Below are 17,977 nucleotides of genomic sequence, written 5' to 3' on the forward strand. Positions count from 1 at the left end.
GTTTTTTAAAAAGTGATGCTGAGGAAGAAATTGTCTGATTGTCTCTTGCACTCAGGTGAGCTTTTTCCTCTGGAGTCATTTTTGCTGTTGAGTTTCCCCACTTCTTTGATTTTCTACCCCCCCCCCCAAGGTCTGCTGATTTTAAAATATGACCTACAGCAAGGGCTTCCAAACTGGTGCACAGACCGCCAGTGGCCCATGTGTTCCTTTCAGGTAGTCCATGATGTGCCTGCGTTAAGATTTTTAATTGCATTTTTATTGCTCTCTTTCTTTCTTGTACTTTATTGCATTTCAGTTCTAGGCAATTTCAGTTCTAACGGAGCGAAGTACAAAACAAGAAATTTAAAGGAGCAATTGAAACACGAGTAAAAATCACACAGCATTATGAACGCTATAGCTGGCCGAAAAATCAAATCAAATACCCTTGGCAATTTTCATGTGGTCCACAGGAGCGTAAAGTCAAAGAATAGTAACAGTGGAAGTGTGGAAACCTGTTTGCTGCTCTGGTCTGACCTAGGTGTCCTTGGAGCACCAGAAAGCCACAAAGCCCTCACCTAATTGCTAACCCAAAATGTGTGTACAAGGAGTTAACACAACAGGACTGTGAGGATTCAAAAGCAACCATCCGTACGACTACTAAGCCGAGTTGGTCCTGGTTGAAAAACAAAATCACAGTGCAGATATTGTGTCAGGATCATAGGGAACGTCACACAGACGCAATATAAATCTAGCAAGTTATGGCAATTCCACGAGCCTGAGAATCTTTAGGAACTGATTTTAAAGTTTCTAGACCTCATGGATTTGTGGTTTTTTTTCCTCTTGGAAAGGCAACACCCTTTAACCTACCCTGAGTTGCCACCTGCTTTGCAGACAGAGAGGTAAGACTAGTTCCCCTTCAAATTAACAAATGTAATTGTTCTCCAAAGAAGATACATTTCCCCCCCATACACATCCATCATACACTGTAACCAAAAAGGAAAAGGAAAAAAAAGCAGTGTACATGAAAATAAGAAAATAAATTAAATCCGTAGCAGAGGGAAGAGGCAGAGGTGCTCTAGACTGCAGCGGAGCTGGGAGCTTCCAGCGATAACAAGAGAATCAAAGAGTTTTGCTGTTTTGTTTTGTTTTCGTGTGTGTGTGGTTTTTAATAAGAGTGACTGCCAGCTTGCCTGCTAGCGCGGGTCCAAGCGAGTAGCCCGAGCAGAGCAGAGGGACGGCCCGGCTGCTCGCAAGTGTTTATAATTCCGTAAGAGTCCCCCGCTGGAGCTGCTCACTAAAATCGCCTTGCAAGTACGGGCGGTGGAGAAAGAGGGAGGGAGGAGGGTGTGAGTGTCCTGTCCTAGGAGGAGGAGGAGGAGGAGGAAGAGCAGGCATCCTTGCGATCCAAATGCAGCAGCGTTCAGCAGGGAAGTCGAAGCCGGTCTGAGGCTGTCCAGGGCGACCGTCTCCATGCTTAGCCATCTTCCTTAGGGGGCGTGTACCAGCCTGAGAGCAAAGTAAAAGGTTGTGAGGAAAGGTGGAAGACGGGGGGTTTTGGTGAACAGCCGCCGTTTCTGTAGATCAAGGCTGGGAAACTTTTGCTGGTGGACAACCTACATATTCTTAACCTCTTCACCCTCGCCATCAGTCACCATCCTCCCATCAGGCAATGCCGCGTCCTGATTGTCAGGCATGCAAAAGCACAGCTGTTGGGAAACCTTTTTGTAAAACTGCCTTGTGCTTGCTCTTCAAACCCCTGCTTTTCAGAGGGGCTGTTTGAAAGTCCTTTTGCAAACAGCTGAGCTTTAGCTGGGCCTGCCTGCTTGCAGCATACAGCCAGCACAGAATTAACCCCCCTACTCAGTATTTTGTTTTTGTAAAAAACTACATCACAGGGCAGCAATTCCCCACCCCTGCCTCACAATGGAGCTGGTCCAGCCAACAAAATACTCTTCTTACTTGGGTGCTCAGGGGCTCTTTCCCAGGCCCAGGTTCTCCTCTAGAACTGGAGGAGCAGGGGGGCTTTTTGCATAGAAATAGTACACTTTGCCACTGAGCTAGGGGCCATCCTCTCCAGGCGGATGGGAATCCTGTGGGTCTCTCCAGATCGTGCTGGATTCCAACTCCTGTCACTCCTGTTCCAGAGACCTTGCTGGGGGTATGTTGCAGCCACCCTCCCAAAAACAGCTGGAGGGCACCAGGCAACCCACCTGTGCCCTACAGGGATTGCCATGGGGTGATGGTTTTCAAGCTGGGTTTTCCGCTATCCCGGGAAGGCAGGCGGTCGGGAGCAAAGACTTTTGCCCCCCGTCGGCCTTCAGAAGAGGTCCAGGACCTCTTCTGAAGGCCGGCGGTGGGCGAAAGTCTTTGCTCCCAACCGCCAGCATTTTAAAAGAGGTCCCCGGAAATTTCCCTATGGGCTTTCTTCTTGCGAAGCAAGCCCATAGGGAAATTCGTCTGGCGAAGTACCTCGAAAAACGGAAAACTTTCTTCTTGCGAGTTCTCCGTCTTGCAAGGCATTCGTCTTGCGAGGTACCACTGTAAATAGGGACTGCTTACTAGCGGGAAGGTAAACGGCGTTTCCGTGTGCGGCTCTGGCTCGCCAGAGCAGCGTCGTCACGCTGGCCACGTGACCCAGAACTGTCTGTGGACAGCGCTGGCTCCCGGCCTCTAGAGTGAGATGAGCGCACAACCCTAGAGTCTGTCAAGACTGGCCTGTACGGGCAGGGGTACCTTTACCTTTATTTTATCTTGCACCTGGCACCAGTTGCCATGGGTGTACAGAATGGAACTTGCTGAGTACTGTTGTTATCATTAATGGCTTTACTGTTTGGCTCTCGCAGAATTTCTGGGCTCAACTCAAATTGCTGGTTTAAATCCTTATAAAGCCACTTGTGGGGTCCCACCTGTTCCTCCCTAAGCCTGGAAGTCCCTTAAGGTGAGGTAAGAAACAGTGGCCAACAACGCAGGTCGGCTCCTCAGCCTTCCACCGGACGCGCTTCAACCAAGGTGCTAATCCTTACCATTCTTCTCGTGAATCTGGACCAGGGACTTGTACGACTGCTGCGCTCTTGTCAAACTGTACTGGTTCTGCGGGGGGAGAATGGAGAATGGCTTTTAATGTTAAAAAGGCTGCCCTCTCTGCACCCTTCTGTCATCACCCACAATGGGTGCAATGGCAATATATCGTGAATCATGATGTGTGCGTGCTATACAAAAATCAAAACGTGGGAAACACCGCGAAGCCAGCCAGTGCCTCTACACAGTTCCATCCTTATTTCAGACATTGTGATATATCCGTATGTCACGATGTTTAGCTGGCAATATATCGCGAAGCTGAAAGCCAGCTATCACCCAGCCATAGGGTGCCCTAGAGGCTCCTGCCTCTAAATCACAGAAATCATGATTACCCTGAAAAGCCACACACCCGTGAAAGGAAATGTTACACTCCTATAGGCGACTTTGCCAGATTATATCTCCCACATTGCTCCAACCACAAAACACTCACTGTGCTGAATATCTTGTAAGTGGTGGTTTTTGTTTTTTTTAATGCAATCAGGCATTTTGGGACAAGCATGGTGTGACCATAGGAAGCTGCCCCCATTTTTTTTTTTTACATCCCGTATTTTAAGGCAGTGGACATAGTTCTCCCCTCCCTGTTTTATTCTTGCAACAACCTTGAGGGCTGAAAGAGAGAAAAGGTCTGCAGTTCATTCAAGGTCACCTAGGTCAGTGTTCTTCAACCTCAGGTCCCCAGATGTTGCAGGACTACAACTCCCATGATCCACCGCTAGCTTAGCCCAACGGCCAGGGATGATGGGAGTTGTAGTCTTGCAACAGCTGGAGACCCAAAACTGACCTAGGCCACATTGTACACCACACATTTAAAGTACCATGACATCACTTTGAACAGTCACGGTTCCCCTCCTCCCCCCAAAAATATTCTGGGAGCTGCTGTTTGTTCAGGGTGCTGAGATTGCCCACAATTCCCTTTCCAGAGTTCTCTGCGAAGCATTGTCAAAGCACTTGGGGAATTGTAACTCTCTTTAAAGCTTTGCTGGCTCTTTTCTGCCAGAGGTTGGAACCTCTGGCAGCCGACTCCTCTACAACACCAACGCAGGAGAATTGGGGCAGAGGACACGTCAACCCTAGCCTCAGGTTACCTTGTTGGCGCCAAACTGGACCCTGGCTTTGCCTTTCACAAGTGTGGCACTGATCTGCATGATCACGGACTCCACCGAGTAAGCACTGCTCCAGCCCTGGGGAAAAGGAGGTGAGGGAAAAGGAAATCTTCATAGAACTGTAGAGTTGGGAGTGACCACCAGCGTGATCTAGTCCAGCCCTCTGCCATGCAGGGACCTTTTTGCCCCATGTGCGGCTCGAACCTGCAACCCTGAGATTAAGATTCTCGTGCAGTACGGACTGAGCTATCCCAGGGAGCAGCAGGCCAGCCGAATACACCAGCCCAACTGCTGCAGAAGTGGGACTTGGACCTGGCCCCAAATGGGAGTCCTCCCAGCCGCTCACCTGTTTTGTTAGAAGCTCCATGCAGATAGCTCCTCCGCCCAGGACATACCTTGGGAGAAAAGGACAGAGGAAAATCCATTGTTAGCCAAAAAGCCTCTCTCTCCCCCTCTGTGTAAATTCATTTAAAAGGGGATCAATAACCCAGTTCCTCACAATCAAAGCCCTTTCCTAATGGCAGATCCTAATGTATAAATAATAAAATTATTAATGTGCCTCCTGCCCCGCAACCAATCCTGCTGCTCAGCTAAGATGGCCTGTCCTTGGGAGGAAAGGAGGCAGGTGGAAGCTGGCTGTACATCTCTAGATGTAGCAGACGGAATGTGGCCGCCTCTGATTTTCTTCAGAACCAAGGAACACCCGATGAGTTTGTCCGGCAGTAGAACTAGGGTCCAAATACTGTCACCTCCGGGGAACAGGGCATCCAGCAGCACAGGACTATGGGGCAAGGCCTTCAACCAGGCTTTAATTCCGTGTCCTGTAAGAATTCGGGGGCAGAACATCCCCCTTGCAGACAGAAGGTCGCAGGTTCAATCCCTGGCATCTCCAGGTAGGGGCTGGGAATGTCCCCCTGCCTGAAACCCAGTGACTTGCCGGTCAGTGTAGACAATACTGAGATAGATGACCAAGGATCTGGGCTCAGTATGAGACAGTTTCCTAGGTTCTGGCTGTCCTGAGATCTTCAGAAGAAGGGAGGTAATATAGATTTAAATAATACTGATTTTTATATTATTTTTGGAAATAACTTGTCTTCTCCAAAACACCTTTATTCAGATTTACAGTTTTAACACTTATGCCCAAAAACCTGTACAGCCTTCTCTAAAAAGGTAAACATGATTTTTATATAGTTAATATAGATGGGTATTGACAGCTATTAAATATTATAAAAATAAATCAATTTCACTAAAACCTCTTTTTATTAGATAAGGCAAAAAAAAAAAAATACAGTCTGCCAGGAACTGCATATGCGCACAGCATGCACAACTGGAGCAGCGGAATGCTCTCATGCAAGCCCATTTTGTTTCAAATGAGGTTTGGGCAACAGAAATTCCAAGTGGACTGTGCCAGGTATGTAAATAATCATCAAGAGGGATACAGCAAAATAAGCAAGGCAAAACAGAACAGCAATAATAATACTGATTTAAAACAGCATGGTTTTACATGGGTTGTTGTCCTCACCCTTGATAGGGAACTGAGTTACTAATACTAGCCACCCAAATCCCATTGGTGGAGATGGTCAGGCACTTACCCTCCCGACAGCACAGGAGACACGACTCTTACGAAGGGCGGGTCAAAGGGAAAGTTGTCCTGAAAGGAGAAGAGAGAGGCTGAGCTGGCTGCCGGGCAGCCCTCCCTTTCCCTCCCACCCCGGCCATCAGCTGCTGCTGCCACCACCTCCTCCCTCCCACCAGCCTGACCTTAAAGGTGAAGTTGAGGAGGATGAAGTCTGCCCCCTCCTTCTCTTTGAGGATCTGCAGGTCGCTGTGCAGGGCGCTGTCCTCGTCCACCCTGGGGGAGAGAGGGAGGCAAGCTGAGCCGAGGCCAGAGGAAGGACACTCGCCCCTCCCCAGGTCAGAGTTCCCGCTTTGGGGGTCACATGATGGGCTGGACGAGAAGCCAAAGTGGGTGGAGAAACAAAGGCACATTTTTTCCTCCCACTTTTGTACAATGGGGTAGTTTTTCTGCACCGACACGACACACACCTCTGCCCAGGCAAGCGAGATGCACAGCCAGAGTTCAAGGAAATGTCCCAGCCAGGCGAAAACACTCGTGGAAGGTGCATAGAGGTTGTCGCCTGGGGAAGAGTCCCAAGGGCCAGATGGAGCATACTGGAGGTCCACATTTGGGTCAGAGATTCCCCACCCTTGGCCTAGATGTGGGGTGGGGGGGCTTCTATCCAGGGGGTGGGGGCTAACTTTCTAACTCTCCTGGATAGCTCAGTTGCTTAGAGCATGGTGCAGACAACGCCAAGGCTGCAGGTTTGATCCAGCTGCATACAGTGGTACCTTGGGTTACAGACGCTTCAGGTTACAGACTCAGTTAACCCAGAAATAGTACCTCGGGTTAAGAACTTTGCTTCAGGATGAGAACAGAAATCACGCAGCGGGAGGCCCCATTAGCTAAAGTGCTGCTTCAGGTTAAGAACAGTTTCAGGTTAAGAACAGACCTCCAGAACGAATTAAGTTCTTAACCCGAGGTACCATTGTATTCCTGCATTCCAGGGGGTTAGACTAGATGGTCCCCTCCAACTCTACAATTCTGTGGTTCTGTGATCTGTGGGACCCTTTTTGTTCCGTGGGCAGGATTCACTCCTGGCCGAAACAAGAGTCAGTGTGGTGTAGGACCTGGCAGAGACCCACTCGGCCATGAAGCCCATTGGGGGCAACCTGGGGCCAGTCACTGCCTCTCGGCCTACCCTACCTCGCAAGGTTGTTGTGAGGATTAAGTGAGATAGGGAGAAAACCCATGTATGCCACACCTTTAGTTCTTTGGAGAAAAAGGTGGGGTATGGTGCAATAAACGCACACTGGGGGCAGGTTGTCCATGCACCAGCACATATACCGTATTTTTCGCTCCATAAGATGCACTTTTTTCCCTTCTAAAAAGTAAGGGGAAAGGTGTGTGCGTCTTATGGAGCAAATGCAGGCGGGAGGCTCTGTTCAGCACTCCCTTTAAAGAGCCGCATGGAGCGGGGGCTTTTCCCCAAGGATGGAGAAGGGCAGCCGGTCAGTCCCTTCTTCCACCTCGCAGAAAAGCCCCCAAGAGCCCCACACATGCTAGGCATGGCTCTTTAAAAAGCGTGTGGCTCTTGCTGGCTTTTCCGGGAGGTGGGGGAAGGGACAGAGGGCATCCCATCAGCTTATATATATATATATATATATATATATATATATATATATATATATATATATGTAAAGGTAAAGGTACCCCTGCTCGTACAGGCCAGTCGTGTCCGACTCTAGGGTTGTGCGCCCATCTCACTCTAGAGGCCGGGGGCCAGCGCTGTCCGGAGACACTTCCGGGTCACGTGGCCAGCGTGACGAAGCTGCTCTGGCGAACTGGCACCAGCGCAGCACACGGAAACGCCGTTTACCTTCCCGCTAGAAAGCGGTACCTATTTATCTACTTGCACTTTAGGGGTGCTTTCGAACTGCTAGGTGGGCAGGAGCTGGGACTGTTTGATGGGAGCTCACCCCGCTGCGGGGATTCGAACCGCCGACCATGCGATCGGCAAGCCCTAGGCGCTGAGGATTTACCCACAGCGCCACCCACGTCCATATATATATATATATATATATATATATATATATATATATGTATATATATGTATATATGTGTATATATATATATATATGTGTGTGTGTGTGTGTGTGTGTGTGTATATATATATATATATATATATATATATATATATATATATATATATATATATATGTTTCGCACACATAAATCCTCACTCCACTGGCTAAATAGATCTGCTGGCTGGGTAGGAGGGTATCTGGGGTATATTCAGAGGCACTAGGATGGGAAGAAGTTTTAACTTCGCCATCCACCAAAGCACTAGCTAACTTCATGAGAAGAACCCGAGGGCAAGGACTATCTGATTCCCCAGCATGTGTGAACTGCTCTGGGAGCCTTTGCTGTCGTTGCTGGAAGATCTGCAATAAAAATGCTGGCTATGAGTCAAGAAAGCAGGCTCAGATAAGCCTTTGTTGATTTTTTCCAGCTTGGCTGGAAGCGGCCCACTCCAAGGTGCTCTGCCCCAGCCTCTCTCGCTGGTGGAGAAGGGGGGGGGGGAATCCCTTTGCCAATCTACCGGCCTGGGAGAAAAAGCAGAGCAGGCGTCTTCAAGTGTGTGTGAAGTCCCGATTCATACTGGAATGGAGGGGTGGTCGGGGCCTCCCCCTACACCCAGGCATCCTGCTTAGGGTAGGGTGCAGCGCCCACCCACACGGGACCAGTCAGACCCTTACCTCAGGAGTTTGACATTCCAGTCGTACAGGCTGTCGTTCACTAGTTCAACTGCATAGTTTCCTGTGGGAAATAGAAAGAAGCAGTCGGTATTGCAGGAGAAAGGAAAGGAAGAATGGCTATATACACAAACACACAAACACACACACAAACAAACCTTAAAGTAACCAACAAAACAGAATTAAATTCCTACAGCAAACCAATTTGGGCTTCCACAATATATATAGGCGGCTCCCCATTCACAAAGGGGTTACGTTCCAGGCCCCATGTGCATAAATGAAATGCACCTAAGTGGGGAGCACCCTAGAGAGTCCTTGTGGCTCTCAGGGAGACCCCAGAACCTAAAGAGGATGTCCCTTTGGGCCGTCGCATGTAAGTAGATCACGTACAAGTGGGGAGTTGCCTGTATACATACAAATACAGTGGTGCCTCGGGTTACAGACACTTCAGGTTACAGACTCCGCTAACCCAGAAATAGTACCTCGGGTTAAGAACTTTGCTTCAGGATGAGAACAGAAATCGCGCAGCGGGAGGCCCCATTAGCTAAAGTGCTGCTTCAGGTTAAGAACAGTTTCACGTTAAGAACGGGCCTCCAGAACGAATTAAGTTCTTAACCCAGGGTACCACTGTATATGTAAGGCTGTCACTGTGCAGCCCCCATTTGCAGTGGAACATGAGAATCCTGGGAAAGGGAGGCTGCAGGTTAATGGGGTAATTATGTTTTTATATACGTTGGAAGCCGCCCAGAATGACAGGGTTACCCCAGCCACATGGGTGGGGTACAAATAACAAAAGTATTATTATTATTATTATTGGTTAGGGTTGGCGAGAGAGTGAGCAGGGACGCAGCCCACAGTATATATATCTACCTAAACAAACCACGGACAAAACAATTGCTCCATCATCTACACCCAACTGAAAAGACCAATGCAACACAAAAATACGAGCAGGGGTGACAAAATAAATTTCAAATTCTACATTATAGGCATCAGTGTACATCAGACACACAACTGCAAGAAAATAATGCAGGATGAAAGCCACACGGTGCATCCCATTATCTAACAACTCAGTTTACCGTATTTTTCGCCCTATAGGACGCACTTTTTCCCCTCCAAAAATGAAGCAGAAATGTGTCTGCGTCCTATGGGGCGAATGCAGGCTTTCGCTGAAGCCTGGAGAGCGAGAGGCGTCGGTGCGCACTGGCCCCTCTCGCTCTCCAGGCTTCAGAAAGCTATCAGCAAGCCTTGGGAGCCTGCCGGGAGTGCCCGCCGGGCTCCCAAGGCTTGCGGGCAGCAGCCTGCAGCCCGAAGCACGGGGCGCACTCCAGAGCGCACCCCGTGCTTCGCGCAGATGTCCGCAAGCCTTGCAAGCCCGGTGGGAGTTCCCGCCACGCTCGCAATGCTTGTTCTGGGGGCTGGGGTCAGGGGAAGCTTGGGCTTCCCCCACCCCCAGCCCCGCAAGCAAGCTCCGGGAGCGATGGCGAGGTTGAACACAACCTCGCCTTCGCTCCCGGGCCCCCAGCCCCTAGGCTAAAAACAAAGCCAGGACAGCTAGCGGCATCCATCCCGCTCGCTGTCATGGTTTCTTTTCTCTTTGGGGCTCGGGGGGGGGGGATAATTTTTTTCCCTTTATCCCCCCCCCAAATAAGTGCGCCCTATGGGCCGGTGCGCCCTATAGGGTGAAAAATATGGTACTTATTACAATCCAGGTTTCTCAACAGTCCTGCCCCCCTCTTCCTGACCAATGACAACCACTTTCCCAAAAAGCAGAAACAAGGCCAGGCTCCCAGTCCTTGCCCCCCCCCCCAGCCTCGGGGCTTTTCCAGGCTAGATACTCACCACCCTTGAAACTTGCCGATCGGTAAATATCCCTGAGCTCCTTCATTAGCCGGTCGGTGGCCTGCACAGACCCAGACACTGCCCCCTGACAGAGGGCGAGAGGGAGGAGGAATTTCACTGTTACACCCATGTTGCTAGCAAAACGGGCTGCCCAGCCCCAGGTTACTCCATCCCCAGCCCCAGAACGGAGACAAGTTATCGCCCAAGCCCAGGGCTGGCCTGGTGCTCCCCTGGCAAGGTGGACTCCAACCCCCACCAGCCCCCAGGCAGCGCAGCCAACAGCCAGAGCTCATGGAAGCCACAGTCCAACCATGTGCCACTCCCAGCATCCAAGAGGGAGAGGCAGGCTTTGAAACGTCAGCTGGGCGACCCTCCTCTCCATCTCCACCCCCAACCCGCCCCCCATTTCCCCGCCTTGCCCTCCCGCCTGGCGACACGTACATTTAAGTAATCTTGCCTCTGGTTCTTTTTTATTTTCTCGAGGATGGCCAGGTTCTCTTTGCCAATGCCGTCATCTTCCGCCTTCTTCCCTTCCGCCGGCTCCTCCTCTTTCATCTCGTAGTGATCGAGTTCTTCTGTGTCCTTGGGGGGCAATAAGAGAGCCATAGAATGGTGAAGTTGGAAGGGACCCAAGGGCCATCTAGTCCAACCCCCCTGCGATGCAAGAAGACTGAGTTAGGCTGGCCTCAAGCAGAGTCAGGGCTTTCTCAGCTGCGGCTCCAATCTGGTGGAACGCTCTGTCACAAGAGACTAGGGCCCTGCGGGACCTGACATCTTTCCGCAGGGCCTGCAAGACAGAGCTGTTCCACCAGGCCTTTGGTCAGAGCACAGCCTGGCTCCCTCCTTTGGCAATCTGCACAGAATTTTGCTTAACAGTTGCCATCAATTTGATTTTAATTAATTTTTATAATGAAATGTTTTTAGAATGCTGGATTATTTGATTGTTGTTAGCCGCCCTGAGCCCGGCTTCGGCTGGGGAGGGCGGGATATAAATAAATTATTATTATTATTATTATTATTTTCCTGACTCGCGACAGCTTTGAATTCTCTTTTTCTCTCCTTGGAAATCAAAAGCTGCAGAAGCCACTCAGGTCTGTTTCATGCTGCTTCAACTTTCACAACTGCAAGCAGCAGGGACTTCCTTTCACCCAAGGGCCACATTCCCTCATGGCATGCCTAACAAAAACTTTTATAGCAGGCGCCGAAAACGGTACAGTGAAGGAGCCTGTCTAATATCAAAAGGAAGATAGCTCCGAGGTGTAGGTGCTGCTACACTATAAGGTTGATTTCTTACATAGAAATTTAGCAACGTGGAACTATTCCAGAATTGTTGCATGCTAAATAGGAAGGGTGCTCTATGTCTCCAAAATGTATCTCCATAGACCTTTTAACATAAGGCTTCTGCAGCCAATTTTTAAAGTTGTTATGGATTTGGATGTGTCTATTATTTACCACTGATGGATGTATCCAAATCCTTGCTCGCTATCGCATTAAAATCTCCAGTCCACATGATGGGCGGGGTATGTTATAAAATTATTATTATTGCCCCTGTCCTGAACATTTCTGAAGGAGCAGGAATGGCTGTGGAATTGAGGTGGTTGAGCAAACAGGAGTTGGGAATTTTTAAAGGAATGCACCCCTTACCTCTGGCATCTCCTCGTCTTCCTCTTCAGAGGACACTTCTTCCTGTGTGCTCTATGGAACAAAACAGCAGGAGGATAGAAAACACTGCCGTAAGGCCACGCTTGCAACCTATGTTTAAACTGCAATGATGTCATGGTGTTCCCAGTTCCTGGAACTGTAGTTTGTTAAGAGCACTGGGAGCTGTTAGGTGACACCTGTTCCCCACCCAGACTTCCCTGGGAAGAGGGACAGACTGCTAAACTGCTCCGGGAATTGTAGCTCAGTGAGAGAAATAGAGACCTCTCAGCTTCCTTAAGTTAGGCTGACTCTACTCCAAACACTACACGTTAATGCCAGCCTAAAAACAAGCTGTTTAGAGGTTTTATAAAAGCGACTGCATTCAGACAATCATCTCTCATCTTAATATGTCAAAATATGAATGAGCCTTTCACAGGCAAACTTTGTGCCACCAAACCAGGACGTTTCCATTAACACTACACAGGCTGCAATCCCAACTACCCAGGAGTAAGCCCTGTGGAATTCAATAGGATTTAGACTTATGAGTCGATGTAGTTAGGAAAGGGCTGCGGCTCAGCAACAGAACATCTGCTTTGTGTGCAGAGGGTCCCAGGTTCAAACCCCGGCAACTCCACAAAGAGTCCCTGCCGGTCAGTGTAGACAAAACTGAGCTGGGTGGGCCAATTGTCTGACTCAATATAAGGCAGCTTCCTGCATTCCTATGAACCGCACTGCAAGGAATTAAAACAACTTTGAACTATATTTTAATATTGTGGCTCATTCCAGAGCTGTTAGTCATAGTTTCTTGGCTTGGACAAAAGGTTAAACAGAAGATTCTCATGTTTGTTTCTGAGTTTCCTTGATGTCTGAAAATCAAGAGGATAAAAACTTTATAAAAGAATGGGGGGGGATCATAGTTATTTAGGAGACCACCATAAGCAGATGGAAACCAGAGCAGGATTTTGACACACTTGCAGTGTAAAAAAATATCATGGATAATATGGTTTGATATAATAACTGGAGCACAAACGAACATGCAGTTGTAGATGTTTTAACACAAGACTTCATGGACGGGATGGGGGGAAGTCACGAGATTCGGAGAATCTCCACATACAGTGTTACTTTATCAATGTGTGTTTATTTGAATTTTTTTATTTGCAAAATTAATAAAATTTATTTTAAAAGAAGATTCTAATGTTTGTTTGCCGGATTGCACACAGAAGGTCACTGCTTCAATTCTCAGCATCCCCAACTAAGGCTGGGAAAGATTCCCATCTGAAACCCTGGAATGCCGCTGCAGGTCAGTACAGACAATATGGAACTCATCATAAAGCACAGTCCACTGCCACTTCTGTCATGGAGTGAAGTTTTATGTATTTGCAGAAGCTGCCAATAAAAGCTGGAACACGCTAGTGCCGTTCTAGCAGGTCTGTAACTTTCCATTCGGCTCAAAGCAAGCAGCTGTTGTTTTGAACTGTGTGCCTTATCTTAGTACCAAGGCCACAGGCAAGCGTATTATCTGTGGCCCAGTGAGCAGTCTTTCTCCTCCTTCTTTTTCTTCATTCTTCAACTGACTTCTTTTATCTTTATATTTTTGCATTTATATTTGTGTGGCGTCTTTTTAGGCTGAAACTGGATTATTATTTTTTTGCTCTAAGAGGAGCTATGCTGTATTTGGACTCTTGACAAAGAACTTATGCCTTAGTAAACTTCTATGAATGATTTTCCCTGCGTGCTGTGTTTCCCTGTAATCCCACGTCTACCAGAGTTCCACTACTCTGCTACTTTGCTGCGTAGGCAACAGTCAGGAGTGGCCTCGGGCATTGATTCCTAACACCTTCCTATATGGAACCTATTTTAGTACACCTGTGACTGGTGTTCGGGTGGATTTCTTTGTTCCTTTGCTTGCTGATGTAAATAAACGCTGTTAGATAGAAAGAACAGTGTGTGGACTTTTCCTTCTCCTTACACGGAAGCAACTGCTGTGAACTCTGCTACTGCCTGAAGAAGTTTTGCACAGAGGAAACGTCCCGGACAGGCAGAAATAAACACAGAACCAATTGTGCCCATTCAAGCAGCCTCCATGGCAGCGGAATGCCACCTGGCCCAGGAGCCTTGCCGGGAGCCACAAGGTTGGCTTACCTGCTCAGCAGGCAGAGGCTGGTCCAGCATTTCAACGTCCGGATGCTGGGGAAGGTTGTAGAGTTTGCAGAGATCAGAAATGATCCGCTTCAGGTGCTGCAGAAGCTACCCAAGAAGGAAGCAAATGACAACAAAAGTTATAGAAAAAGGAGGAATGCTGATCACCACCCCTGCCTCCTCCAGCTCAATCTCTCCCCCTCCTTCCCCAAAGACATGGCGCTTCTTCCGCCTCACCAACGTATTTCCTTTCTTCACGTCTGCTAGCCGCTCCAGGATCGCCGCCAGGTTGGGATCGTCCGATTCCACGGACCATATTGGGGGGACAGCTGGATAAGACTCCTAGAGAAGGGGGGAAACCGAGGGGGTTAGCATCTCACAGAGATAACCAGATATGACAATGTTGTCATGCTTCAGTCCTCTGCAACTTCCTGCCACAGGCCCATTATGCTAGTGATGAGGACACTATGGTCCTCCAGATGTCACTGGACTACAACTCCCATCACCCATGCTGGCTGAGGCTGATGGGAATTGGAGTCCAATGATACCTTGAGGGCACCTTGAGGTTCTCCAGTCTTGATCTAAATACCTTGACTTCAGCTCCCAAGGGCTAGCAATGTTATTCTACCTGCCAGGGTTCTTGTGGCCCTCTGAACATTAAAGCCATGCAGCTAGGGACTAACTTGATGCCATAATGAAGTCTGCCAGTCCAATCTCAAGGGGTCTCAAGTCTAAGGTCTTAGTTGAGATAACAACCCTCCTTGCTTTTTTGACCCAGGCATCTGTTATTCCAGAGCAGGAGATCCTGCAGGTCCCTCCAGATACTGTTGGCCTCCTAACACACATCAGCTGCAGCCAAGAAGTCCAATGGTCAGGGCTGAGGGGCTACATGTTCCCCAGATCTCTGAAGTGGTATTTCTAGTCTAAACCATTAAGGAAGGCAAAAGGGGCTGAAGAGTCGTAAAAGCAAAATAGTGACACCTCTTTGCCTGATCCTTTCCCATCTTTTTCCACCTAGGCCATGAAAGCACCTGGGCTGTCCTGCACCTCTGCTTCCATGCTGCAGCCTGCACCCCTTTTCAGCTACATGCTGCACACTGTGTTACCCTGGCAGCTGCCCCATATAACTCACATCTCCCCTGCTAAATCAAGGCTGGTCTCCCAAACCTGCTGGATTAGGCTCAAAGGCCAGTCTGTCCTGGCATCCTGTCCTCAGGGTGGAGAACCAGGTGCCCCTGGGAAACCCGAAAGCAGGACTCAGGCACAACAGCAGCTGGCAATTCAGAGGCATACTGTTTTTCACAGGGGAAGGAGAATATAGCCTTGATAGCCTTATTCTTCACAAATCTGTCCAATCCTCTTTCCAAGTCATGCAGTTTGGTGTCTGTATTACATCCCATCATTTGTGAAGAACTACTTTCTTTTGTCTGTCCAACATTTGGTGGCCCCACTGGGTTCTCATGTTGCAGAAGTGTTCAAGAAGGGAAACCCCCGGCCTTCTAGCTGCCTGCATTGTGCTTAAGCCTCAGTGTGGTCATCAGAGGCGAGCAGAAATTCCACGCAGGCGAGTGAGTAGGCTGGCGGAGGGAGGATCCCTCCAACCCTCCTCTGCCAACCCACTGAGTTTGTGTCGCAGTTGCAAAGGCAGGGCAAGTCTTTGCTTTCGCTTGGAAGTGGGCTGGCAGAGGGTGAGTGGGTTAGATCATGCAATGTTGACCTGGAAGCTACATGCCACTGATGGAAAATGGGGCTTCCGCCTCCACTGCAGCCAGCGTGTTAACACAGGATACCATGATATGCCAAGTTTGCAACTTTGGTAGGTTTGCACAGGGGCTTTCCATGATCCCTCTTGTACCTTGCCAACTACCCCCACCCACGGCCCGCCTTAGGCCCCGCCCTCTAAGCTCCGCCCACACACGCCCCGCCCCTCTCAGAAAACGCCCCGCCCAACCTCTGCATGCTCCGCCCCGGTTCCACACGCCCCGCCCCATCACCCCACTCTCCTCCAAGCCCCGCCCCCGAGGGAGGGCGAGGGTCTCCCGCCCAATTGAAGGCGCCCCCTCCTCCCCCCCACCCGGGGACTCACCGTGATGTTGCCATGGATACGGACGGGCCCCCCGCCGCCCGGGCCGGGCAGGAACTCGCAGCCCAGCTCGTCCGGGCAGGCGCGGGCGATGCGGAAGCGCTCGTGGCCGCGGTGGAAGATGGACTCGAGGAGCCGCAGCTCCCGCCTCAGCAGCGCGCGCCCCGGCCCCGCCCCCAGCGCGGCGCCAGGCCCCGCCCCCAGCACGGCGCCAGGCCCCGCCCCGCCCGGCCCCGTGCGCTGCATCTTCCCATCGAGCGGCCCGCCGCGGCCCCCGGGCCCCCCGCGTCCCCCCACACCGCAAGATGGCGGCCGGGAAGGGCCCGCAGTCGGAAGTGACGACCCGCATCCTGCTCCTCCCCCCATCGGCGCGCGGGCGGGGGAGGAGGAGGAGGAAGAGGAGGAGCCACGCCGGCAGGAGGTGACGGCGGAGGCCCGCGCGGACGCACGCGCAGCGCCGTCGTCATGGAGACGGGCGCTTCCGGGCCCGAGCGGAAGTGGAATCCCAATGCCCGTTCTTTCTCTACTTTCGGCCACAGAGGTGGTGAGTCCTAGAGCGTCGCCGTAGCGGCCAGAATGTCGTGTTTCCAATATGCTTCACAGAAGTATCAGCTGCTCCTCCTTTGGGTGACTTGGGGAGCTTTATTTAGAAAATGATACTTCTACCATGGAGATTGTAAGGTATAGAGCGGCGCCAATAGCGGCCGTAGATAAGCCTCCGGTTTTGCCTAGAGCGGCTCTACGCTACTCCATACGCAGCTCGAGAATTAAAATGACTTTCCAAGTTCACCGGAAGTTCCGGTGTTGTTAGACTCGAATGTTACCCGCACAGGAACAAACACCCATGGGCGGGTGTTATATGTACGGACAGGAAACGGAAGTCAAGTCAAGGAAACGGGCGGAAATGAAGGAGAAATAGCTCTTGCCCTGAAGTGGGATGGGAAAAGCGGGTGGGGGGCGCAGTTTGGAATCCTGGAGAACTTCCCTCGCAATTGGCTGCTTCCAATGTGACGCAAGAAGATGTACCTCCCAGGAAATATGGGGGAGGGTGACGGACAGCTTTTTGGTGACGTCAGGGCATGAGTGGCCAATGGCATGGCGAGAATCCCTAGGTGTTAATACCCTCAATCCTCACGGTGACGTCATAGCGAGGGATTACCACAGGATGTGCTGTTTATTTTTGGAGCATATGAGGCCCTCCTGTTATGAGGCCTGGTAACCTCCTTGTTTATTGCCGCCTTCCAAAGAAGCTGGTAGACTGCCTCTAGTCAGGAAAGCTCCCTTACTCATTCATTTATAATAGACCACTCTTCCTATATACAGTTTCTAGAGCAGGGTTTCCGTGCAAATCAGTAATACTGTATGCACTGTTCAAAACAAAATAAAGACACTTAGAAGGTGCTATCAACCTTGTGAGAAGGAAGAATTGTGCAGGGCCTGGTGGTCCACTCAGACTGCACTCTCCCAAATTCCTTTTCTTTTTCTCCAGGTCTTGATTTTATAATCTTGCTCCTAATGGCGTTTATCTGTCTGCTGTGTAATAAACGAAAATTTATTTTCAGCTGTTTAAAATATCATACTTTGTTTTTTTATAATGTTATTGTGCACACCTATCTCTCTGCTTGGCTACTCCAAACGAAGCTCCTCTGAAATCCGTAGGATTTGCATTACTTCCTAGGCTGTACAGTTAGCATTGCAGCCTATGCATGCTTACCTAGAAGTAAGTGCCTTCAGCTCAATGGGACCTTCTCTTGAGACAGCAGGCATAAGATTGCACTGTAAGCTGTTTCCCCTCTTAGCA

General features: G+C 49.9%; 1 protein-coding gene across 1 annotated transcript; it reads right to left on the bottom strand.

Annotated features, from left to right (window-relative positions):
• Positions 1-894: 894 nt before the first annotated feature.
• UBE2Q1 (ubiquitin conjugating enzyme E2 Q1) lies at positions 895-16,740 on the bottom strand. The gene is made up of 13 exons (XM_053368714.1): positions 16,180-16,740; positions 14,331-14,435; positions 14,097-14,201; positions 11,958-12,008; positions 10,755-10,895; positions 10,314-10,398; positions 8,478-8,538; positions 5,922-6,012; positions 5,753-5,811; positions 4,507-4,555; positions 4,143-4,238; positions 3,003-3,069; positions 895-1,485 (listed from the first exon to the last, which is right to left on the bottom strand). The coding sequence occupies exons 1-13, from the start codon at positions 16,540-16,542 to the stop codon at positions 1,454-1,456; spliced, it is 1,305 nt and encodes a 434-aa protein (XP_053224689.1). The 5' UTR covers positions 16,543-16,740; the 3' UTR covers positions 895-1,453.
• Positions 16,741-17,977: the final 1,237 nt, after the last annotated feature.

The sequence above is a fragment of the Podarcis raffonei genome, chromosome 16 (assembly GCF_027172205.1).
Source record: "Podarcis raffonei isolate rPodRaf1 chromosome 16, rPodRaf1.pri, whole genome shotgun sequence".
NCBI lineage: Eukaryota > Metazoa > Chordata > Lepidosauria > Squamata > Lacertidae > Podarcis > Podarcis raffonei.

Coding starts and splice junctions, on each gene's coding strand:
- UBE2Q1 (XM_053368714.1), bottom strand. CDS start 16,542: ATGGGGGGAGGAGCAGGATGCGGGTCGTCACTTCCGACTGCGGGCCCT. Junction 14,202..14,330: donor TGAAGAAAGGAAATACGTTG/GTGAGGCGGAAG, acceptor CTTCTTGGGTAG/CTTCTGCAGCACCTGAAGCG. Junction 4,556..5,752: donor TCTCCTGTGCTGTCGGGAGG/GTAAGTGCCTGA, acceptor TTTTCTCCCAAG/GTATGTCCTGGGCGGAGGAG.